Source organism: Phocoena phocoena, chromosome 2 (genome assembly GCF_963924675.1).
Source record: "Phocoena phocoena chromosome 2, mPhoPho1.1, whole genome shotgun sequence".
Lineage (NCBI taxonomy): Eukaryota > Metazoa > Chordata > Mammalia > Artiodactyla > Phocoenidae > Phocoena > Phocoena phocoena.
The window spans coordinates 162,942,774-162,968,149 of NC_089220.1; the positions used below are offsets into that span (position 1 = coordinate 162,942,774).

Below are 25,376 nucleotides of genomic sequence, written 5' to 3' on the forward strand. Positions count from 1 at the left end.
GGCCCAGCCGCTCCGCAGCATGTGGGATCTTCCCAGACCGGGGCACAAACCCGTGTCCCCTGCATCAGCTGGCAGGCTCTCAACCACTGCACCACCAGGGAAGCCCCTCTCTTAGTAACTCTTAATGTGCCAACTGCCCATACTAACCACTCAGATGACCTCCAATTCTGTTATGTTCCGTATGTAGTCATGTCTCCAACAGCATAGTTTTTCACAGTGCAGACTGTGATAAATAATGATCAAGAAATTAGGAAATACATTTGTACTTATAACAATCTTAATGAGATTGAGATAGGGCAGTTACTACTGCTGTGTGAAATAAGAGTAAATACAGATTTGTTCAAAGAATTTAATGATCCTTCACAAAGTCACAGTGTTCTCCTAACCATACTGGTGAGAGAAGTAGTGGGGACACAGATTCCTTTAAATAAGTTACCTGTCCCAAGATTATAGCTCTTTATTATTCAACCAAAGATTTGAAATTATGTTTTAAGTTATAGGCCCTTATTGCTACACAGCTGTTTATTTTAGTTAATTTCAAAGATACAGTTTACTTAGGATGGAAGTCAAAACACAAAAAACATATTGTTTTTTTCAAAAGTTTCCTCTCAAATTATCAACCATTCACTTTAATGCATTTTTCAGTTTCAGGGTATCCACTTGTTTCTTTTGCATAGATTTAATTACCTAATGAAATTAACCATCTTGTCATCTATATTCTTAAATATATTAATAACAGTTCTTTAAAGTTTATAGCTAACTCTAATATCTAGATTTCCTATGGGTCTGTTTCTATCATCTCTTTTTTACTTTGTTTCTTTTTCTGTAGATTTTCATTGACTGGTCATGTCTCCTTGCATGTTAGGTAATTTTTGATCAAATGTTGGGCATTGTTTACAAAATAGTAAAGAGATGCTTTGAGGTTGTGGATGATATTTTCTTCTTCAAGGAAGGGTTTCCTTTTTTTGTTAGGCAGTTAGGAGGGAACAGATTACTTACTACTGAGCAGGACTAAGCTCATTCACAGTTGAGCATTGGCCCTTATAAAAACTGGTATATTTCCGGTTAGCCCTAACTCTTAGAATGTAGTCCTTCAGGAATCTCCACAAAACGCCTGGGTAATTACTATGGACCTTTTGCCTTAGTGGTCCTGAGCTCTGTGTTTTCCACAACTCCATGAGACTGCCTGAAGTTCTGTTCAAATTTTCTGTCTCTAAATCTGGCCCATTAATTGTCAAATGCCTTGAAGGGAAAGCGGTGTTGGTTTCACCTCTGTGATTTCCTTTCTTTGGAATCTTGGCTTTTCAGGTCCTTGTTCTTTGACAGCCACCTGATGCCTTCAACAGATGCTTTTCATATGTTTTTTATCTTTCCTGCTTGGTCTCAGTAGTAGAAATGATGGCCTTATACAAGTTTGTCTGCCACAACCAGAAGCCCCGTTCATTTTTAAAAGCAACCTCCAAATGTGTAAACTCTAACATTTATTGAGCTCTTCATATATGCTAGGCAGTGACCGACATGCTTAAAATTTGTCTTATATTATTCTCACAAAAACTAAGAGGTTGTCACTTTTATCATTTACAGAGAAGGAACCCAAAACACCCAGAGAGGTTAAGTAACTTTCCCAAAATTATGAAACAAAGATTCATCCAAGGGAATATGACTCCAGAGCCCATAGGCCCAACCACTGTACCTTAGTGCCTCCCTACAAACTTCCTTTACAAGAAATGGCTGTATTGCTTTATTCACTTTGATATCCCTGACAGTCTTTCCTGGTTAGTCATTATTGTAGTGTAACTCAGCCACTTGAGAGCACAGGTAAGAATGGTTTGCCTTTCCACAGCACTTATTTTATTAATTTTTTTTAAAAAGTGAAAAGAAGTTGTGCATAAGTAAAAATAATAGTAAAAACATATGTCCTTTCTTAGATAAATGGAATTTGGGAAAATCAAATTCCCGTTTCCTATTCTGTTAATAAAAATAACTAGCTGTCATCCTAGAAACCAGATTCTTTATATTATTTTAAGTTACCATTGAATAGTGATGATTGTTTGCTTTATTACAATATAGACCTGAAATTCTTGGTCTCTTGATAATGTAACAAGGAAACTACCTGTTCACAAGAAAGATGTGATTCCAAACACATTAGAGACTTGGAATCAAATTTCTTATATTTCTTGATGCTGCCTATCCTAGTATACTATCATATATTAGAAGTTGCATTTCCTCTGACTTGTTTCGTCTCTCTTCTCCTATTATATTTTGAATTTATTGTTACTTTAGATACAGACTCAGGAAGGATGTGATTCATTTTGTGTCTATTGGAAATTTGATTAATTTTTTTCACCAGTTCATGGGAGGTACAGAGTGGTCATCAGTTTGAGACAATACAATTAAAAAGTCACGTAATCCTTCTACATGGCCACAGGGGAACTCATAGAGAATACATATCTCACCTGAGAGTCAGCCCACTTTATCCATTTTCTTGGTTGATTACCTTACAATCTCCTTCAGCAGCAAATTTTAGAGGAGGTCTGTATAGAGGAACTTTATTGTTTATTAAGTAAAATTACTTTTTAATTACTTCTACCATTTAAGTATTTAATCCTAATGTTCCTTAGTGTAACATTTACTGTTTCTGTGGAAGAATGCATAGTTAATAAATCACCATTGCCAATTGGTTGTAGGTTTAACTGTCACCCTAAATGCATTTTTAAAATGTATTTGAAGACTATTTCTCTTGTTTAAACTGTAATGACCCTTCATTCATGGTAATCATCCTGAAAGCGTTAAAAGATGAACACTTGCTGAACTTGTAAAATTTATAGAAAAAAATAATTCAAGGGAGTAAGAGAAAACCAAAAAGAACTGAACAGTGAAACAACTGACATTTAGATATGAAGTGATTTGCCTTTATGGCTATTGCTGTATATGTGAGAATGTTTAACATGTGTTAAAATAATATATATGCATCCGAGAAACTATATATATATATATATATGAAATTTAAATAAAATTTATTTAACAAATGTATAAGATTGAGAAAACCCAGATGACACGAAATGCTAATTATAAACTCTCAAGAAATAATTCCATAACTGAGAACATGTCTCTGCAGAGGAAAGCAAAGCAAAATGGCTCTTTAATAAATTAAGTAAATGTCTCTCAAATTGTGTGTTTTCTAAATTGAGCGTTTCCCAGAATGTGCTTTTCCCAATGCCTATTAGCAATGAAAGGCTCTGAGAAGAACAGCCACAAAGGTAAATTAACTTCATTTAACCCAGAGCTGATCAAACTTTTTTGACCTGGGAATGCATTTTTCATGGAACATCTATTACCACCATGGGAATATGTTGAATTAAAAAAACAATTCATGTGGTGCAGCCACTATGGAGAACAATATGGAGGTTTCTCAAAAAACTAAAAACAGGGGCTTCCCTGGTGGCGCAGTGGTTGGGGGTCTGCCTGCCGATGCAGGGGACGCGGGTTCGTGCCCCGGTCCGGGAGGATCCTGCGTGCCGCAGAGAGGCTGGGCCCGTGAGCCATGGCCGCTGAGCCTGCACGTCTGGAGCCTGTGCTCCTCAATGGGAGAGGCCGCAGCAGTGAGAGGCCCGCGTACTGCAAAGGAAAAAAAAAAATAAAACTAAAAATAGAGTTGCCATTTGATCCAGCAATCCCACTCCTGAACTTATATCCAAACAAAACTATAATTCAAAAAGATATATGCACCCTTATGTTTATTGCAGCACTATTTACAATAACCAAGACATGAAAGCAACCTAAATGTCCATCAGCAGATGAATGGATAAAGAAGATGTGGTACATGTATACAATGGAATACTACTCAGCCATAAAAAAGAATGAAATAATGCCATTTGCAGCAACATGGATGCAACTAGAGATTATCATACTAAGTAAAGCAAGTCAGACAGAGAAAGACAAATACCATATGATATCACTTATATGTGGAATCTAAAGTATGACACAAATGAACTTATCAACAAATCAGAAACAGACTCACAGACATAGAGAACAGACTTGTGGTTGCCAAGGGGGAGGGTGTGTGGGGGAGGGAAAGATTGGGAGTTTGGGATTAGCAGATCTAAACTATTATGTGTAGAATGGATAAACAACAAGATCCTACTGTGTGGCGCAGGGAGCTGTATTCAGTATCCTGTGATAGGCTGTGATAGAGGGGAGTGTGAGAAAGAATATATGTGTGTATAACGGAATCACTTGGCTGTACAGCCAGGATTAGCATGGCATTGTGAATCAACTACACTTCAATAAAATTTTTTTAAAAAAAGAAAGAATTCCCAAAAAAATGTAGACACAGATGATTTTATATCTTAGCACTTCCCTGTATGTTAAGTACATAAAGTATAAAGTTGTATCTTCGTGGCTTTATTTAGGATCTAACTCATTTGCATTTGCACTTTTTTGTTATCTCACATATTAAACTCCCAACATTTTAATTTTCTTTTATTTCCCATAGTGTAAGAAAATGATAAATTGAACCCGTTCTCCCTTTATAATGTTGTGAGTGAAAATAAATAAATAAAGTAGCAAGGAAGCAAGATCAATAATCTAGAAGAAATAATTGTAGAGACAGAAATCTTGTTCTAATGCTGGCCCTGCCCCTAGCGGGTTATGTTGTCCTTGGACAAGGTATTTGATCTTCCTGGGTACGTCTTCTCCTTCCAAGCCCCACTTCCATTTAAGCTTTGTGGTGATGTGGAGAGGTTTGTTCTACACGATGCTCCTGCCAGTATAGACCATATCCAGTCCCTGCTCTGAGGATTCCAGGATCAAAGAGCTAATTTATCCCTAAGGCAAAAGGCCTCGTACTTTCCCCATGTCTCCCCAAACCCAGGGTGCGGTTTCCTAATCCCGTTCCTCTTCCCAGCCGTGTTTAGGCAGCTATTTTTACTTACCAACTTCATGCTGTTGTCTCCTTCCAGATTTTCTATGGGGTACGATTGTGGAGATGGGGGTAAGAGGAATGTTAGATTATATCTTTAACGTATGGCTTGCCTTTGCTTTCATGCCATCAAGTAAGTGCATTGCTCAATACCTGGCATATGAAAAGAGTTCAGAATCTAAAAGCTAGAAAGGGATTCAAATAATCGTGCGAAATGTTAACGATATTCAGGAAAGCAAATGGATGTTTTTATAATGTCAAATTTAACCGAAAGCGCTTCTATTCAAATGTAGTTTTCAGACAACTAAGCACTAATACTCAGGGCTTTATGCGTTGCTTTGAGCATAATTTTTTAAAACTGGACGCCCTACTGAGTAAGGAGAAGCCTGATCAGACATTTAAGGGAGATAAGGTAGGAACTTAAGGGTTAAGTGAAGGTAAGAGTGGTTAAAATTTTAAGCTTTGGGGTTTTTTTGATGTATATATATTAAGCTATTAGACATCACATTGCTGATTAGCGCGTTAACAAAAATGAGTTTAGACTAATTCTTCTCCAGTTGCGTCTGATAGGCATATGATTCATACTTGGGAGCACATACTCTGCAATCAAACCCTTGCTGACATGCTGCGCTGCCTATTAGATAGATAGCCGGGCCATAATGGAAACGAATGAATGTTTTGGCAAGGTTTGCAGGGCAGAACAGAGAGAAAAATAAAATTCTATTCCCTGCGACTCAAGCAGCATGCTGTTATCCCCTTAACTGTTTTAGAGACAGACGTTCATGTTTTCGGTATTGTGTCAGGCCCTTGCGTGCTGGAGAATGATACCACAGCACGGAAAAGAGAACAACTTTTGTATTTGAATCTTCCTCCAAAGGCCAGCGTGCTCTGCCCTACCTTTACTGACTCCTAATATCATTTCCTACATTAATTTTGTCTAGTTATTCCAACTCTTTTCTGTCGCTATACTTCATTTGCTTACTGTATCATTTATAGAAAAAAGTTATACTTACTTAAATAACAAACTTACCTGTGTCTTGTGAAATGGAAGGAAAATTAAAACACCTTTAAAAAAAGAGTTTATAAATGCTTATGTAAGCTGAAATGGAAGCATATTTTAACTGGCGTTAATGCTCCTTTTCTATATCTATCCTGTGGAATGAATCTAATTGTAAAACTCATTCTCAAAAATTTATGATTCATTACAAATCATACAGAGGCCGAGTGAAGATTTAGCTTTGCTTTAATTATAAAAAGGCAAGTATTATAGGCATTTGAAAATAACGAACTACATTTTTTTTTAAAGCTTGTGTAGTTCAGTTTGTATTATTTCAGATTGGCTTCCTGACATCCCCAGGAACTAACTTAGGAGACATTTTAAGGATGAATATAAATTTGTAGATAGGATAAAGGATAGCTTCCATAAGCAGAGTTTTCAGAGTTTTTGTACTTGGGCATCATCCTTCATCCCTGCTTCTCTGACTTGGGTACTTACCCAATACAGAGTCCTCTATAGACTAGGGGACTGTGACACTATGACAGATCCTTTCTTGCACACTTTTCGCTCTAATTCTAGATAGTTTATTTATATACATACACACAATTGCTTTGTTGATGTTAGTCAAAAAATAGTTCATGTTAAATGTGGTTTTAGCAGTGCTCCTGATTCAGCCTAACAAACGGCCTCTCATTATAAACTGTCGTGGGAACCTGCAGTCTGGCTCACAGAGAGCTCACACAGCCCAGTTACTTGGCTGCAATAAGTGTGAGTGGATGAACCATCCTTACGCTGAACAACCCCACGCCTTTGAGGTTTTGAGGTAAAAAAGATAACAGCCCAAGAAGGCAAAGTGAAAAAGATAGGACAGTATCAGGTGGAGAGAGGCAGACATGTTCTTGAAAGAAATCTAAGAGAAAGCCTGGACTTTGCCTTGTTAATCTTTTACCAAATTAAGCATTTAATTCAATTGGCCAAAGTGTTTTTTTTTCTAAACCTGATATGTAAGCATTTTATCAAAGGTTTGGGTGGCTTCTAGGAAAATGTAGGGAATCAAAAGCTTCTTGTACATTTTCATGTTAATATTTAATCAGGATAAAATACCAGAGTTTTAGAAATTCTATGCTTTTATTCATGAACTCTATAAAATTTGGAAGAAAAGCATTTGAGGCCAGTGGTATTGCCATCATCCTTTTCCACTGCTTCCTGCCCTGGTCTCCTCCATCTCTGGATGCTTCAGTACACACCATCCTCATAGCCAGCAATGGAAATGAACCCTGAAGGTGTGCAGCAGCATGCTGGCTCCGATGAAAAGCTCAACTCCATTTTTCCTGCTATTAAGACCAGAAGTCTTGGTGACACTGTTGACTCTCTTCTTTTTCTCACTCTCCTTAAATTCATGGCATATTCGTCCAGAATCATCTTCCGGTCGCTCCAGCTCTTATACTTATCACTTATCTAGTGTACTCCAAGCCACCCATTTCTCATCTGCAAAATGGTGACACCCTTCTAACTAGTTTCTCTGTCTCCCTTTTGCCCCTCCAGTCCAGGTTACACATCAGTTACTGTGATCTTTTTCAGATGTAAGGGAATGTCCTTCCTCTGTTCAAGACGGTCTAACCCTTCCCCATACAACTTGGAATAAAATCCAGAGTCATTGCCGTGGCTGGCAGGGAATACATGCTCCCTCTGATCTGTTGTCACTGCGTCCCGTCTCCTTCAGCACTCTTATTTACTCCCTCTGCTCCAGTGATAACCTTTTATTTCCTAAAAGACAGCAACAGCAATTCAAACAAGGCCTTTGCATGTACTGGTCTCTCTACAGAGCTGTTCCCCAAATCTCCATATGGCAGGTTCTCCTACTACAGAAAAGTCACAGTATCACAGAAACCTTCTGTGACTCCTTCTCTTAAAGAGGCCCCCATCCCTCGCTGTATCTTCCCCATGTTTTCATTTCCTCCTTGGCACTTACCACCTCCTGGCATACTGTATTTTTTATGTTCACTTGTCTTCGTGTCAGTCTCTACTCTCTAGAATGTAAGCTCTATGAGAGCAGGGGCTTTTTTGTTTTCTCCTGTAATTCCAGTGCCTACGATAATACAGAGAAAATGTTCAATTAATATCTGATAAATATTATGAATGAATTCACCCTTATAATTTTTTTGGATCATTATTAACAATGTACTTGGTGAAGCTTGGGAAAATCTAGATCATTCAGTAGAATTATATCGTTGAATTTGAGGTTTGAAAGAGTCCTTACAGGTCATCTACTGTCTTCCTAGAGGATTGGCCAATTTACGATAGGATTATTTTCAGTGGACAAAAAACTCTCTACATTTTTAGGTTACCCATTTTGATTTTGCATGGATTTACCTTAAGTTAAATGAATCTAAATCTGGGTAAATTATACACCTTAGTCTTCATTTTTGGAATCCACAGGGAAAAGAATAAACTAGAATATAAAAAGATACAGAAGAGTGAAGAAAAAGATGCAGAAAATGCATCTTTTTAATGGACCTTTCCAATATTTCAAGTTTAATTGTACCTAAAGAGATACTTACCTGATTCCCAGAAACCTAGGAGGAAGAATGCTACTTCATTTTCTATAGAGACACACAGAGAAGTTTGTATTGGCTATTAGAGCTTTAGTAGATAATGCATTGGTTAGTATTGCTGTGTAACAAATCACCCCAAAATGTAGTGGCCTAAACAACTCTATTTCTTATTTCTCACAAGGTATAAGACTCTGCTGATCTCAGCTGGGCTCACTCATGTGTCAGTTGTTAGCTGGTGGATTGGCTAGGGGCTAGTTGTTCAACGATGACCTCTGCTAGAAAGAAAACATTCCTCCACGTGTCTCTCATAGATCTTCAGCAGGGTATATTCTCATGGCAGTGGCAGAAGTCCCAGAAAGGAGGTGGAAATGTACAAGCACCTTTTCAAGCCTCTCTTCTGCTTCAAGTTTGCTGTTGTCTTCTTTTGCCATATTACTGAGGCAGAGGCAGAATGGCAGAGGACCACCAAGTGAGACGGCAGAGTATGGATAAAAAGAGGCCATGGACTGAGGCCATTAGTGCAGTCAGTGTACCACAGATCAAATGCACAGGGGGAGAGAGTTTGACTTAGAGATAAAATATATAAAATATAAAAGAAGGAAAGAGATGGAGAAAACAAAATAAAAATGAAAGATGGCTAGATAAGGGAAGAGATAAAGAGAGATAGAAGAGATGGGGTAGATAATGTGAAGAGAAGAGAAGCTAGGATGTCTGCAGATCCAAGACATGTGACCTGAAAAACAAGCTCTCATATGATAATGTAATATTCATAACAATATAATAGAATTTTCCAGTTGACAACAATATAAACTCAAGCTCTGCTTTGAGTATGGGAAAGAAGAAGTACAATTAATTACCACAGAATTATCTGGTAAAATATTTCCTACCTTGCAGAGGAAAACTGCAGTCATAGATGTAAGAATGAAAGCAAGTAACAAATCCAGTAGCAAAGCTTTCGTACTTACTCCTAAGCAGGCATCTACTAATGATGCTGTTTAAAAATTATGAGCTTGTCTTATTAGGATATACAAAATATAACTTGAATTGGAAATTTTTTCTGTGGCTTTCTATCCCTTTGCCTTTTCTTCTTTCACTGTAAATCTGTCTTAAATATAAATTGCACTTATATTAGCATTCTTCAACATGAAGTATAAACTGGGTAATAATATAATGTACCCTAAGAAAAGGGATTACATACATTGATACTGAGTATGGCTTAGCAATTACCATAAATAAATTATATCAGAGTTTCATTTAGTAAATGAACTTTTAGGGACAAAAATCTTGGTTTGATTTTGTTTGTTTCTGCTGTCCAAATATCAGAATACTTCTTAATGGTGGTTAAGAACTGGACACACTGATATAAAACTGGCAATACTACAACATTGTTCAAGAGAGGACTGATTAGTACATAAAAGGAAAATATCTTCCATTTACTATTTTGAGATAATTCCACAAATTTCAGAAACATTAAAATTTCCTCTTAGTTTCAACAAAATAACACTTTTTACAACTTCATGATGTCAGGGGCAAAAATAAGCAGTACAGTCCTTATTACATCTCTCCAAGTTATTTTCCTTCTTTTTTTAAAATTTACTTATTTTATTTATTTATTTTTGACTGCATTGGGTCTTTGTTGCTGCGCCCAGGCTTTCTCTAGTTGCGGAGAGTGGGGACTACTCTTTGTTGCGGTGCACGGGCTTCTCATTGCGGTGGCTTCTCTTGTTGCGGAGCATGGGCTGTAGGCACGCAGGCTTCAGTAGTTGTGGTGCGTGGGCTGAGTAGTTGTGGCTCGCAGGCTCTAGAGTGCAGGCTCAGTAGTTGTGGCACATGGGCTTAGTTGCTCTGCAACATGTGGGATCTTCCTGGGCCAGGGATCGAACCTGTGTCCCCTGCATTGGCAGGCAGATTCTTAACCACTGCAACACCAGGGAAGTCCCCTATTTTCCTTCTTTTTTATTGCCACGCTGTTTATTATGGCTTATACAACCATGTCTGATGTAATATGATCTTTAATGAATTACCCACAGATGGCCCACAATCTGCTTATTCTACTTAAAAGATTTGTTCGTGCATTTATCCTTCCATATTGTTTCTTGTCCCTTTATGTATTGAAGATGTTTTCATCCCCATTTTCATTTCTATAAAACTGGTAGTAAAGATAGTAATCATATCTCCAATGATTCTTTTCTAAATCTAGAAAAAGCAGCTCCAAGAGTTTGTCTCATTTATAACTGTTGTATCATGTTTAATATAGTCTCAGTGTGTCCTAATTTTTTAAAACTGTACACATTATAAATGTCTATAATAAGCAGATTTGGGCTCTATTGAGGTTTAAATTTAGGAAATATGACCTTGAACTGACCCATAATAATTCGTAAGTTTTCCATATGAGTTTTAACCAGAATAGTGAAGTTCATCCATTAAGGAACAATTGCCAAATTTCGCTATATATTAATCAACGATGATATTGTTACATATATATTTATATATATTTAGGAATGCACTTATTATCTTTCTCTAGGTTTTATATCTATAAGGCCACTTGTAAACAAGGATTTTTTTTTTTTTTTTACAAGGATTTTTTAAAACAATGAAAATGAATATATAATAGAGTCTTTGGGGAAAACAAATGGTACAAAAAGAATCTCTATCTCTGTAATGATAGTCCGCACTACGTGCATTCATGGTATGCCTGTATGTGTGAGAAGTTTTCAGTATTCAGCATCAGTTAGATTCTCTGAGAATCTGTTACTTTCATCATCAAGTAGCCCTGTCTGTAGGACCAGGAACTCTCTTGTCACTTTAACCCATCGAATAGCACTAAACAGATGTTATTTTTAGGTATTGTATGTTTTTCTTCTCTAATGTTTCCTGCTCTCTCTCTTCCTTCATCTCCATAATCAAATTTTATCCATTAAACAAGATGGTCGCATTCCCCACACCTACCCCAAATGAAATTCAAATCTAACTCACAGCAATCTGCTTTTTCTTTTCCAGATTCCTGTCTTGGTCACACAGATAAGTTCGACCAATCACCCAGTGAAAGTGGGGCTGTCAGATGCATTTGTCGTTGTCCACAGGATCCAACAAATTCCCAGTATGTAGAAGAAGGGTAATGGCAGAGTCTGAGCCTGCTGTGGGGTAAATTTAAAGGAGATTGATCTAGGGCAGATGTGACTCTTCCAACAATCGAATCACTTAGCTAATTGCTGCTTGTTAATTATATTGTTTGGCTTGGAAGTCTTTTTGGCATTTGCTATCTCTCTGTTAGTGTTGAACTAATAACTTAGGTGAAGTGAAGTTAAATAGCCAAGCCAAGAGAATTTGGATTCTTTGGAATAGTTAGTTTGGTTGTGCAGATATATTTCTTTTATTAATAGGAAGAGGAACATAAAAGAGTGACAGCTCATTTGATTGATAGGTGTATGATTGTTTATTTCATTTAAATACATTTATCAGCAAAAGAACAGCCTTGTACCGTTTCATGTTTAACATGTTTGTATAAAACTGTTTGAGAGTCTAAAGGAAGATTTTCAAAAAGTATAAACTGAGATTAAAAAAATCTTGATGAAGCCATACCTACCACACAATATATTTTATTTTCTTTGTTTAAATCATTTTTGCCTATCTAATCTAGTTTACATTTGTAGAATAAAAACATATATGTTACTTTGGGCATCTGTTCATCGTATTAGAAATCCAAATTGTAACTGCTGATCATGTAAATAGCCCTCTTTTGAAAGCTTCTGTGTTTTAAAACCTCCTTCTAGTTCAAGAACAGCCCTGAGGGTTGCTTGGGTATGTTAGTACCAAAGGTGACTGTTTGTGTCCCAGAGGTACTTATGTAAAGCAAGAGGTTATGATACATCTCAAGATTAGATCATTCCTTTCCCTTTTGCTCAAATTTCTTGAGCAAAATTCTTTATTTCATTATAGTGATAGACTTAATTTATCCCATGCATATGCTGTTTGGTCTTGACTTGAACTAACTCTGTTTATGTCACCTCAAATATAGAAAGTAAATGACGTGGAAATCAGACTTTTCAGAGCAGAGGATTGGCTGGAAACATTATAGGGGTTATCTTACAATTACGGTTTAGAATGACATTCATATGTGACAGTTCTGCTTGGTGAAGACCGTGAATCTTCCATGGCTGTTTCTCCTTATTAGCTGAGAATTTGCGGGAGGTAATATTCCAGCCACCTGTTAAATCAAGGCAGATTTTCCAGAAACAAACCTGTACTGTGAACAGAGCAGAGATATATCCTTATGTGTAGGCAACATAAAGACATCCTGACAGAACTCTTAGTCAAGAGGCTGAACCCTGGGAGAGGCTGAACCCTGGGAGAGGCCAAGTTGACTTCTGTGTGAGGAGGAATGTTCTCACATTCTTCCTTTCAGAGGAGTTAGTCAAGCATGACCTGAGTCAATTACTGCACAAGTAAAAGAATTGCTAGTTTTAGTTTATTTGTGGCTTCTTTCATCCCAGAAAGAATTTTATTTGCAGCTTCCTCAGAGGGCATCTTGGCCCACATTGATGTGCTGATATATTATTGTTTAGAGAAAAAGACCCACCAACGTACAAAAAAAATTTTTTTACAAATGTATTGTAATATTCAAGTGTTGTGTCAGAACTGAGACATGATAAAATTGTACTCAGACTTCAGAGTCCCAAAATGCAATTTTGCACCCCTTGTTATATTGTAACAGGGTGACCATTATGTTTAGAGGGGAAAATATCCTTCTCAAATATAAATTTCATTGAATAAATTGGCAAAATTAATATGAATTTTGAGAACAGATTATGTCTAAAGTTTGGGAATCAGCATTAATCTAAAGAAAGTACTCAAGCTTTGAGTTCAGGGAGAAGCTTCTCTCAGGCAGGCTATGTGCTGGAGTGACATTTACATTTCCTGTTGACCTCACTGTCACCTTGAGAAAATTTGCCAGGAAGGAACGGAAGTCCTGAGTTTCTAATCTACTCATCCCTGCCATTAGATGGGACTGTATTTCAGCAAGAACACTGGAATTCATGTGTTCTACTTAAAAAACTTTGGGGGAACAGAAAAATTTTAATCTCCTTAAAAATCTGTTCCCACATTTATCAGGTGTAACAGTATCTGTTACAGGAGGTTCTGTATAATAGGAAAGATATGGTTGCATGGCTGCATTGTATTCTCAGCTGGAAAAAAAAAACACACTTGTTTACTTCAGACATTAGGCTAACCCAAGAATATCGTAATACAAGTTATACAAGTATCATTTTTTCCTGGGAAATCAGATGATTCCTAGAGATCAGTGTGTTACTTACTTGTACAATTAGAATTTAGATAAATATTTAAGTCCTTTTCAAGATTCTGTTCCCTTATTTAATAACCTTCATTATTAGGAGTCATCCTCATAGGGAATTTAAATCTTTCATCTCTGTTACCCCTTTTTCTTCTCCTGAGTGAATTTAGGGAAAAACTGATCATTATCCTAAGTAATGGGCGGCTTGCTTTCTTCTGTATTCCAAGGTGCATTATTACACAGGACCTTGTTCTCATAAGATCAATTTTCTGTTCTTTAAATCATTTTGGTTACATGGGTTATAGAACCTAGATCCTTTGCTTAATCTAGCCATGACAACATGGGAAAGTGAGCCACAACGTTGAGAATAATTTTTCCCAGTGGGACCACAATAGTATACCATTCTTATCAGATTTGGTGAAGGTTTGGTAGAGCATTCAAAAAGCTTTAAGGCAAATTGAATTTGTTTATTACGAAGATTCCTCCCCGCCATCATAACATCAACAACAAAAAAATTGTTTTTCAGTTTTTAAAGGCTTCCAAATAATAAATGTTTTCCATGTAACTTTCAGGCATAGTTTATTAAAATAGCCTTTACCTTTCAAAAAAGATTAGGTGATCTGATAGTTTAAAATATCAAAGGGAATTTAGGCATTGTTAGTAAATCAGTAAGTAGTTCTGAAGTTACAAGGGGATTCCTTTGCTCCTTCAAAAAAATAAAAAATGTCTATGGTGAAATTAACCCTTATATTAAATAAAGAAAAAGAAAAACTAGTTAAAAATCCAGAATGTATAAGGGAAATTGTAATGTGAATACTGGTCATGAGACCTTGAACATATTATTTAATTTCTATAACTTTCTTTATATGCAAAATGACCATCTTAGTACCTAAGATACAATATGTGTATAGCATGTGGTACCTGGCACAAAGTAACACTGTATTTATATTTACTTGTATTGCTTATCCATCGGCATCCACATTGTTACTTTAAAAAGACAGTGATGCTGACTGAGGTGTCCACACCCAGGCCCAGTGCCCATGAGAGTGAGGCCACAGGGGATTTCCACTCAAGGACACCTTGACACTCTCTGAAACTCATTCTTTCTGACCATGACAGCATTTGTTTCTTAACATATTGTTGTGTCTGTCTGTCCATGTGTATGTATATCTCTGCATCACCTTCTGTTTTTCATAAACTATTTTGTAGAACTTTAGAAACAGGAAAAAAAAAAGTATAGAGATCATCCAATTCAATCTCCACAGGTACAGATGTGAAAAACAGGTCTACATACAATGTAGACCTTGTTTATTCATTACAGAAATACAAGTGTAAAAACATACTTGGGATTATAAACGTAGTCCAGATTAATCCAGAGGAATTGATAAAATAATAGAAAACTCAAAGAAGGCAATTAAATTGCCTGTAAACCTACTACAGAGAGATAACAATCAATGTTTTCATATCTCAGCATCCACTCTTTTGTTTATAGTGTATACACACACACACACACACACAGGGTAAGAAAATTGGCATTATCCTATACATATTTTTGCCACCTGTTTTTCTTATAATATATACAGCACGTTTTTCTTACACTGCTAAATACCTGTGTAAATGTGGTCGTTAATAGCTGCAACAAATTCCTTTGTTTCATAATTTGTGTAATCTGTTTTCAGCACTGGTTTGTCATGTAGGTTGCTTTTCATATTAATTGTCAGTAAAACAGCAGTGCTAAACATCCTTGCTTTTGAAATTTTACTCATATCTAATCCATAAAAAATGAATATGTAACCATGGAATGTTAATGAATTTTTATGTATTTTGACAGATTGCTTTCTGTAAGGGTTGTACCAATCTACTCCCCCACCAGCATCATATCAGATATCCCATTTCCCCAAATGCTCTCAGACACTACTATCATTTTTTAAACTTCGCAAATTTGATAAGCAGAACGTGATATTTCATTGACGCTCTAATATTCTTTTGATTACCAGAAAGTTCTAACATTGTCATATATTCATAGGTCATGTGTAATTGCCATAATTTCTTGTTAAGTAGCTCTGCTAAGTAATTCTTTCTCAGCCTCAGCTCATGACCCTCCATATTTTTTTCTGCAGTGTGCAGAGGCCTTCCTGGGTAAACCTACAGTGCTCTCTAGTACTGTTCTACTTGTTTGTTTCTCTCTCCTCCGGCTTAACGTTTTGAATTTTGATCTTAATCTCCACAGTGCTGACCTTCCCCATCATCCCTCACCTTTTTCTCCACCCTCTGAGCTTAATGAGCATAACATTTCCAGCAAGAAACCCAGAAAATCCGTTCATGCCTCCACGGTCCGTTTATTTGGAAACTTAAGTCTATGTCATTTCAGTAATGTGAAAGTTACGTTAACACACACACGCAGAATTCTTGTACTAGAAACTAATCTGGAAAGCAGCTGACCTAACTTGAAAGGGTTCTACTACAAGTTATGATAATGGCAATTTCTGAATCCCTTAGAATACTCCACTTTTTTCTTCTCACCAGCATGCATTATCTGGTTCTTTCTTAACACCAGTCCCTTTCTCATCAGCATCTTCTGTTTTAAATTTATTGACATTGTGTATGCTACAGTGTGCCTTTGCTTTTTGGTGATTATTATTCACAGCTCAATAAGAAACATTAGCATTTTCAAAAATAAAACTGACAACTAATTTGGAGAGAAAACATATTTTAAAAATACGTAGAGATTTAGGGAACTCTTTGAGGAACATTGTATGTAGTTTGCCATACACAGTCTCTTTATGAGCTTACAGACCAGTCAGCAATTTCTCAAAGAACTTGATCAAAATTATGTTCACAGACTGAAAAGAAAAAAATAACTTTAAGAAACAGAGATGCACTTTTATTACGCAAAATGTCTTAAGCGTTAATTCTCAAAAACATAGTAGTATAGACCAGTACTGTCCAATAGAACTTTCTGTGCTGATGAAATGTTTTAAATCTGAATTGTCCAATACGGACTTACTAGCTACATGTGACTACTATGCACTTAAAGTGTGGTAGTGAAACTGGGGTATTGAATTTTTACTTGGATTCAATTAATTTTAAGAGTTATGTATGACTAATGGTCACCATACTGAACAGGGTGACAGTGGACCCTATACACATGTTTAAATAGAACATTAAATTTCAAGTATAATATTTACATTAACCTACTTTTTACTTCTTCTTTGCCTTCTGAAAGGCCTTAGAATTTTAGATATTATTCAGTGATACATTTTCAAATTTAAGCATTTCACTTTAATTGATTTTGCCCATAAAAAAATTGTAATTTTGGATTCAGCGGTAGGACACATCCATTAGAATTACTTAGCAACTAAAATAAAAGAACATGTTGACAAACTATGGAAGAAACAAATAGTCTTGGAAAAACATGACTTTTTTTTTCTTAACAATTTATACACCCCAATTAAAGCTCTTTCAGAAGAACTGAGCCTCACCTGTTATTTTCAAAGTTATCAGGGTCTTTTCATTCATTTAAGGATGGATCGCTCTACAAATCCTTCAGGAAATTGTGTCATCTTACCCTTGTGTTCCTCAAAATGGAAAACACTTCAAACTTATTCATTTTACAGAAGATAAAATTGCTTCTCTTTACCACACAGCTTCATTAGGTGCTTCTGTTGTCAAGTACACACTAGCTCACTCGAGGCTGAACAAAAGGAAGAAGAAATAGAAATCATGACATTTTCCCCATAAAGTATCCTCTCACAAAATTCTTCCAAGATAGATAGCATCATGCAAAGTGATATTTTATTGCTTTAATACATACATTTCTAACATACCCTATTTGCTTGATCTTGATTTTTCAAAAGAAGCAAAAATTTAAGAATTTTCTGGATATTATAAATCACTGATTAATTTTGACATATTTGAGAATTTTTTTTAGAATTTCTATGAACACAAAAGAATAATGAGAGGAAAATATGAGAGGTTCAGATTAGCACCTCATGGTCACCTAAATTTTATGTTGCCTTTTCCAATGCTGAATTATATTATTTTTTAATAGAACTACAGGGAGAATTTTTTTTTTTTTTTGCCACACTACACGGCACGCAGGATCTTAGTTACCTGACCAGGGATCGAACCTGTGCCCCCTGCAGTGGAAGCACAGAGTCTTAACAACTGGACCTCCAGGGAAGTCCCAAGAATTTTTAAATGTTTCAGGCAAAAGAATCTTCTATTTGTAGATGCTTTATTTCACAACTCCAACTAGCTAATTCTGGTAATGCATTGCATTTTCGTGTGGGAAGCTTATAACTTCTATAATAGTGCACTTTTTCTCTCAAGAGTCTCTTTTTTCCTGAGTCTTTATGCTGGGAATGAACTTGTAGTTGTGCAATACATGCTATTTACATTAAAGATTACTCAGTAAATGGTGCTGTGTGCTGGGCTCAGTGGGAACTAGTAAAGAAAATAAGAAATAATCATTTGGGACCAGTCATTAAGCATTGACAACACATAAATAAGGAAATTTTAACTAATCATTTACTTGACAATCCAGACAAAATATTAAAATATTTATATAAAGAATCAGACAATTGAGGAAATTACTCATACATTCTCTGTGTGAATGTTAATTTTCAAGACAGACAAGTAAACTAGATCATGGCTAATCATGCCACAGGGTACTCATTAAACTGTTTTCATTTGAGCTAGAGTGGATATTGATTGGAGAGGATTCCTGGTGTTTCCATACAATCACTCTGTCCCTCCTGCTGATTGCTTAAAATGTCTAAAAACATGCAATTCAATAGTTACACTTTGAATCATATCACCTTAAGATTTTGATTACTGCATTTTATTCTCTATGTGTTAGCTACTCAGAGATTTATTTCATTTCATTTTTAAAAAAAATGTTAAAAGCCCCTAATGGTTATTATAGTTGATCTTGGTTTTGTAAAGATGTAATAAAACAGTTGAAGCTGTATCACCACAGCTAAGGTACTGAATGTTTGGTTCACCATTATTTTGGCTAACTTTCTAAAGAAGACACATGGGCTAAATACATTTCTGGAATCAAATGAAAGCTTCTAGTATTGGCAGGAGCTACCAGTAAATACATTCCTAATTACTTGTTTTTGACAGGGAGATGTATGATACACAACAGAAATGACCATTTGGAAGCTGTCATTAATTGGCAGGTCATCAAACAAAACACGTTCTCATTAATTTTGGTTTTATTAAATTCATCTCCTCCCAATAGTTGGAGTTATCTGAGCGGGTGATAGAACTAGCATGGCAAAAATGTCACTGCTTCCCTTTACCCCATTTGCATGATCAATAATTAAACTCCCAGAGGCTTCACGGTCATGTCCATAGTTTGAACTTTTCAAAGTGTAGTATGAAGTTAAAAGAAAACTGGTATTTTAAGCACCTACTAATATGATACTGTGCAAACTTTAGTATGAAGAAGACTCAGAAACCCCCATCACAGTGATCTCATGGCAAGTCTATATTGTTTATTTATTTCCAAAACCTAAATTGTTTAGCAAAATGCATAGGAAAGCACGTGTTCTCTTTAGACAAAGGCAGAAACTGAGTAATAGTTTCAAATGCCTTAAAAGTTAAAAAAAGAAAAGACATTATTCATGTACCTCAAGAAACCTTACTAAATATGAAATTTCTCTAATGTTGGATAAAGTTTGCACTTTGAAAATTATATATGCATCTTTTGCTTATACAAAAAAGATGTGAATTGGATTAACATTTTTAATCAGTGTTTCCCAATCTGAGAAACCTGAAGATATATTGAGTGAAGCATTCCTAGCATTCTAGAAGCATTCCTTGCGTCCAAAGAGTTCATTTTGGACCCCTTCCCGTCTTCCTCTTCTGCAGTAGAATTTCATTGTGAATAATCAGAAATGGGTGAAAGAATATGAGTGGAGAGAAACAGATATGTGTAGGTTGTGAGTAAATGTTTGACTTCCCTCCTGGATGTGTAGGTATCTACATTTCCTGAACACTGTTACTAAAAGAGAGCTTGCTGTCTTCTGGGCACCACACTCCTGTTTTATGTCCTAGAGGAGATCATTGTTGGTCTATTTACTTTAATCAAAATTTAACCTTCCCTAATATAAGAGGGGAAACAAATTCCTAGAAGCCTGATTTCAGGGCCTAGATCTATAGAAATTAGATCAGTACATGCAGCATATAACCGGTGTGATCTATGGTTGCCATATTGATGTTAGACAAAAATTATATCTGATATTTATTGAACTTACAATGTGAAAGGGATTATTCTAAGCAACTTTCATTTACTATCATTTTAATTTTCAAAACAGATCTGTGATAGAGGTACTATTATCTCTATTTTACAGGCGAGGAAAGTGAAGTACAGAAAGACTAACAAAAGAGCCAAAGTTCATGCAGATACCAAGTAGCAAGCCTGGGACTTGAACCAGACTTTTCAAATACATGCATTATTAACCACTGTGACATATGACTTCCCCAAGTTGGATACTATGATATTTTAAAAATAATTTATAGCTTCCCAAATAATTCCTGGTAGATATAGTAGTATTCAGGAAATGCATTCCTGTCGTTATAAGCATTCCAAGAGCTAAGTAAAATACCAATAATATCAATTTTCCATTTCCATTTACCTAACTCAAGCAAGCTAATATAGTATAAGGCTCAGGTCTTTTTTCAAAAGTAGATTTTAAGTATATATCATCAACGTCTTTTTTTGTTATAAAATACATTTGCTTGTATTTATCTGATTTTTACTTATTAAATTTTTTGTCAAAGTCTCTATCTAACCTATTCCTCAGGAACACCACTGGATTTGCCGATGAATTATTATAAATTCCTGCATGCAATATAAGTGCTAATTATTAACCTTCCTTGGATATGACACTGTACATTTAATAGCAATACTGATTCTTTAATGATTTAATTTCTGTCTTCAAGTTTATTAAAGAAACTTATTCTAAACCTTTAAAGCAATCAGACTCTTATTCTAGCTAAACCAGCTTTACTTAGACTGAAAAATTTTTAGTTGCTACCCATTCCTAAAGGACTCACTTTAGTTTTAGCTTCAGAGAAGTGGGGTCATCTTACCTTCTTGATTTCATGTCAAAATCTTTCAAAATTTATAAATCTATGAAGAAAATATCTTAAGTATACTCCGAATGACAGTGGGTTTGAGCCCTGCTAGTGAAGTGAGAAATTTGAGACCCTAATCAACATTTTCAGCTTCCTTGATGAAAATGCTGCTGGGTACAAGAATTTCAGATTTTGATAATCAACCTTTTTATAGGGTTTGATTATTTTAAATTTTTATTTTAAAACCCCATCAGGTGAAACGCTTATAATTCTACATTCATTATTAAAATGCAGTTGTTTTATAAGTGAAGAAATGTTGAAAGTGGATTTTTTTTTCTACTCTCCATGCTGTTTCTTGTTTTTACAGATGTTCGAAGAAGAACAATTTATGAATACCACCGAGTAGAACTACAAATGTCAAAAATCACCAATATTTCAGCTGTGGAGATGACCCCATTGCCTAGTAAGTTAACATGTAAACATAGCTAGGTGGGAAAAATGATTTGCAATTTGTATGATCTGATCTTTTTATGCATGGGTCTTTTGATCCTGTGTGTATATGGGGATGCGCGGGTGATGTTAATTTTGGCAGAGCAGTCTTTTTTTTCTCTCTCTCCCTCCATGCTGCCAATTAGTCTTGATGCATCCATTCTCTCCTGTTTCCTAGCATGTCTCCAGTTTAATGGTTGTGGCCCCTGTGTATCCTCTCAGATTGGCTTCAACTGCAGTTGGTGTAGTAAACTTCAAAGGTAACAGACAGTAATGCAAAATATTTTTAAACTTTATGAAGACTTGTTCTACTCTTCCATTGAATTTTGAATGTGTCAGGTGTGTTGACTGGATATACATGAACAAATGTACATGTGTTAAACAAAACACCAAAATGCAAAAAATGCTCAGACATGGGAATTGTAGTATTTTCCTTTGATTGCCCAAAGTGACCATGAACCTTTGTAGTCCATAAGATAATTATCTGACATATATTTATAATTGCTATGGGGCTTAAGATAGATGATGATTGTGATTGATGAATCTATAAATTGCAGCTGTTGGTCCGTATTCTTCAGAAATCATGGTATGACATATCTTCACAATAACAAGGATGGTTAATGCATAATCACATCAACATTCTTAGCAAATTCCTATAAATATCTCAAAGGTTACTGACCTAGATTAGAGGTGTAGTCTGAGGCTGAGGAATACAGGGACACTAACAGGACTCTACATAAATAGAACGTGCGGTTTGGGCCTGGGTTGTAAATAACTGACTTTGAAACTTACGCTGAATCACTTGGTTGTGTCCAAGAGGTTTACTGATTTTCATGAATGGCAAAGAGAGTTTTTCGGAGACTGAATGCTCATTTGTTGGAAATGCAGAGTGAAGACGTTTAAATGTGTTTTATTTACTCAACCATTTTGTGTAGCAGTTATGTCCCGAGTGCTGGGAAAGCAGCAGTGATTAATATAGATGTGGTCCCTGCCCACCATGGAGCTTCCAGCCTGTCCGGGAATAAGTCCCCTCTCACCTGCAGAGTCTATGAAAAATCCGCTTCTTCCTCCAGGAGAACTGAGTCTTCAAGTTTGTGCACGTTCCAGCAGAGCTTTCTGTTGTATGAGAAGCCGGTGTCTTATCATCTTGCTGCAGCCTTTGCTGTAAAGATAGGGACATGTTCAGGACTACTTTAAAAGTTATTGAAGTATAAAGAATAGAATGCCAATTCCTTGATAACAAGCTGTGGGAAACATGTGTGACTTGCTAACTTTGGGACAACCACTACAGTATTTCAGATAGAGCAATATTATTTACTATAACCGCTGTTTTATTTTCAATTTAACATGTTGTTCCAATAATTTCCTTTGTGCAACTAATTTCAAACAATGGAAAAGCAGACAGGCGATCACCATTCTTAAAAGCAGATTTTTAACTTGGCTATATCTCCAGAGTGGGAAGAACTGCTATAAAATTAAGGATTTGTAGTCATTTATATTCAAATACTACTGACATGTCACAAATTACAAGCATATCAGAAGTTAGTCAAAATCTGTTTAGATAATGACCAAAATGAATCTAAAGAGATGGCATTTTAATAGGTATATTTTAGTAACACTGATCTGAGACATGAAAAAAGCCCAAAAGAATTAAGTAAAAGGTCCTGGTTTGGGGTACGTATCTAATTGAAGTTCCAGTTCAGTGGTCAACTCCTCTGAGAACGTTCCCTAAACCATGAGTCTGTGTGAGGCGCCCAGCCCCTGTGGTTCTCGGCATCCTGCACCAACCTCCATAATTAGCATTTAGCTCAAGGCTTACGGACATTTGTCACTTGTCTGTCTCCTCTGCTAGGCTCCGGGTTTATTAAAGGTGAATTGTCCTTACATCTCCACAGCCTAAGAATGTACCTGATACTGCAGAAAAATGAACGAGTGAATGAATGATGGCTAGGTTCCAAAGGAAGAAATCATGATTTGACTTGTCTGGGAATGAAGGATCTCCCAGGATGAGGGACTTTCAGAGTTGAAACCAGGAAAGTTGAGGGAAAACCAGGACGAGTTAGCTACCCCAGCTAGAGTACTATTCAGACAATCTCGACTGAAACAATGTCATTATAAATGAAGGTTTGGGACACTAGTCTAGAACCCTACCTTCTACTAACCATTTCATTATTTTCAAAAAATTTTTTGGGTGGAAATACATGTTTAAAGCTCCAGACAAGCAATTCTGACAATTGAAACACATCCACAAGTTGTGCAAAATGCTTTATACTGTCAATGCTCCCATTTTATTGAGTTTTCTCTGCCAGACTTGTTCCAAGAATTTTCAAAAATATTTAATTCACATAACATTTTTATAGAGGAGGAAACTGAGGCTTCAGTTATTTGTGCAGGGTTTCAGAGCTCTTAAGTGATGTTTGGAATTGAAACTCTGTGTGCTTCCTGGCCTGCCTTTTCGATGCCTCACACCCACCAGGCTGCAGGTGCACTAAGCACCTTAATCTTAACTGCTTCCTGAACATCAGTAGACATACTACTGAAAAAATAAATATTTCTATGATTGTGGGTGCAAGAAAATTGCATGGTTTTGAAATTGGCGTAAAAAGCATGTAGAAGAGAATCAAGCAAAGCATAAGACTTTTGTATATTACTGAAAGCATAGGTTGTTTTTAAGATTAATGGAAAAAAGAAAGGTGGTGATGCATACGAATGAGGACAGAATTTATCAAAGAACACTATGAAGAAAAACTTCGAATTTTCTGCCTGTTACCATTTGGTGTTTTGTTGCATACCAAACACTGGTTTAAAATCTTGGATTTATTTTTAATTCTTCAGCAACCCAGTTATATACATATCAAAACCTGATTAATTAATTGGTTTAACTACGGCTCGTTGCACTCTTGTTCAACTTAATTTCCCCACTGCATTTTATTAATTTCTCCTTAAGCCTATGAGCATCAAAACTTTGCTTTTGCTGCCCAGAAGCATTTCCCCAGACTTTAGAGCTTTTATCGACAAATTCAATAAAACAAGAGACGTCTTATCCTAAGCAGTGCAAAAATTGCCTCTCAGATTGTTTTCTTCCATCCTTCTTACCTTCTCCTTTGTGCTTTCTTATCCCTGAATGATAATCAGTTGGTGATGATTATTGAATTCTCAAGCCTGGCTTCCTCTAGAAAGATAAGATAATTTTAATTGGTTTGTTTATTTCCTTTAATTCTCAGTTTTCAGCAAGCCAAAACTGAGGCACAATATTTGTAATGGCTTATCCAAGGTCTAAAGGAATTTGAGTTATAGGAACATGTAATGAGATCCATGATCAAGAGTGTTTTCTTGGGACAGGTGGTCATTACTTCTAGGTAAGAGTGCTTTTGTTTCTTCGCTGAAAGCTGAGAGGACCTGAATCAACCACACCTTTTATCTTCAGTCATTCAACAAAATTTTTTTAGTATCTCTGTGTTCAAGTTACTATCCTGGATTGTGAATTCAGTGGTGAAGGAAAGAGAGAAAATCACTTCCCTCATAGAGCTTACATGTTTAGTATGGGGAGATAGAGTTTAAGCAAATAGATATGCAGGAAATAAAGTTAGCAGTGGTGAGTGCTACGGCAAAAGAAGGAAATCGAACATTATAAGGGAACATATAGCAAAATCGATAGGAATAACAGGAGTTTACTTGTTGGTTTCATGCTAGACAACCTTGTCTTTTTGAAGAGACCTTGGTTTCATCAGCCATCACCCTCCAAAAGTTTATTTTTTAATTGAAAATATATTTTGGCTCTTAAAACATTCATTCACTCATTCATTTACTTAAAAATTTATTGAATACTTTCCACATTTATCTGAACAGCAAGCACTAGTCTAAGCACGGAAGTAGTTAGAACAATAACCAGGCATTAATCAAAGCCAGAGTTCTCAGGGAGCTGAGTTTAGCATGTTAAGCTGGAAAATAAATGAATTGATAATTAAACAAAAAAGACAATTGATGATGAATGATCTGTTGAGTTTGGAGAGCCAGTAGTTGCTCTGATCT

At 36.0% G+C, this 25,376-nt stretch overlaps 1 protein-coding gene across 2 annotated transcripts in view; it reads left to right on the forward strand.

The window, feature by feature from the left end:
* Nucleotides 1–25,376, forward strand: part of PLXDC2 (plexin domain containing 2) — a 405,580-nt gene that overhangs the window by 285,477 nt on the left and 94,727 nt on the right. For both annotated transcript variants that reach the window (XM_065900422.1, XM_065900433.1), the window contains 3 exons: nucleotides 11,474–11,573; nucleotides 21,223–21,318; nucleotides 21,523–21,604. In XM_065900422.1, the coding sequence (XP_065756494.1) occupies nucleotides 11,474–11,573; nucleotides 21,223–21,318; nucleotides 21,523–21,604 (278 nt within the window). The remainder of the gene's footprint in view (nucleotides 1–11,473; nucleotides 11,574–21,222; nucleotides 21,319–21,522; nucleotides 21,605–25,376) is intronic.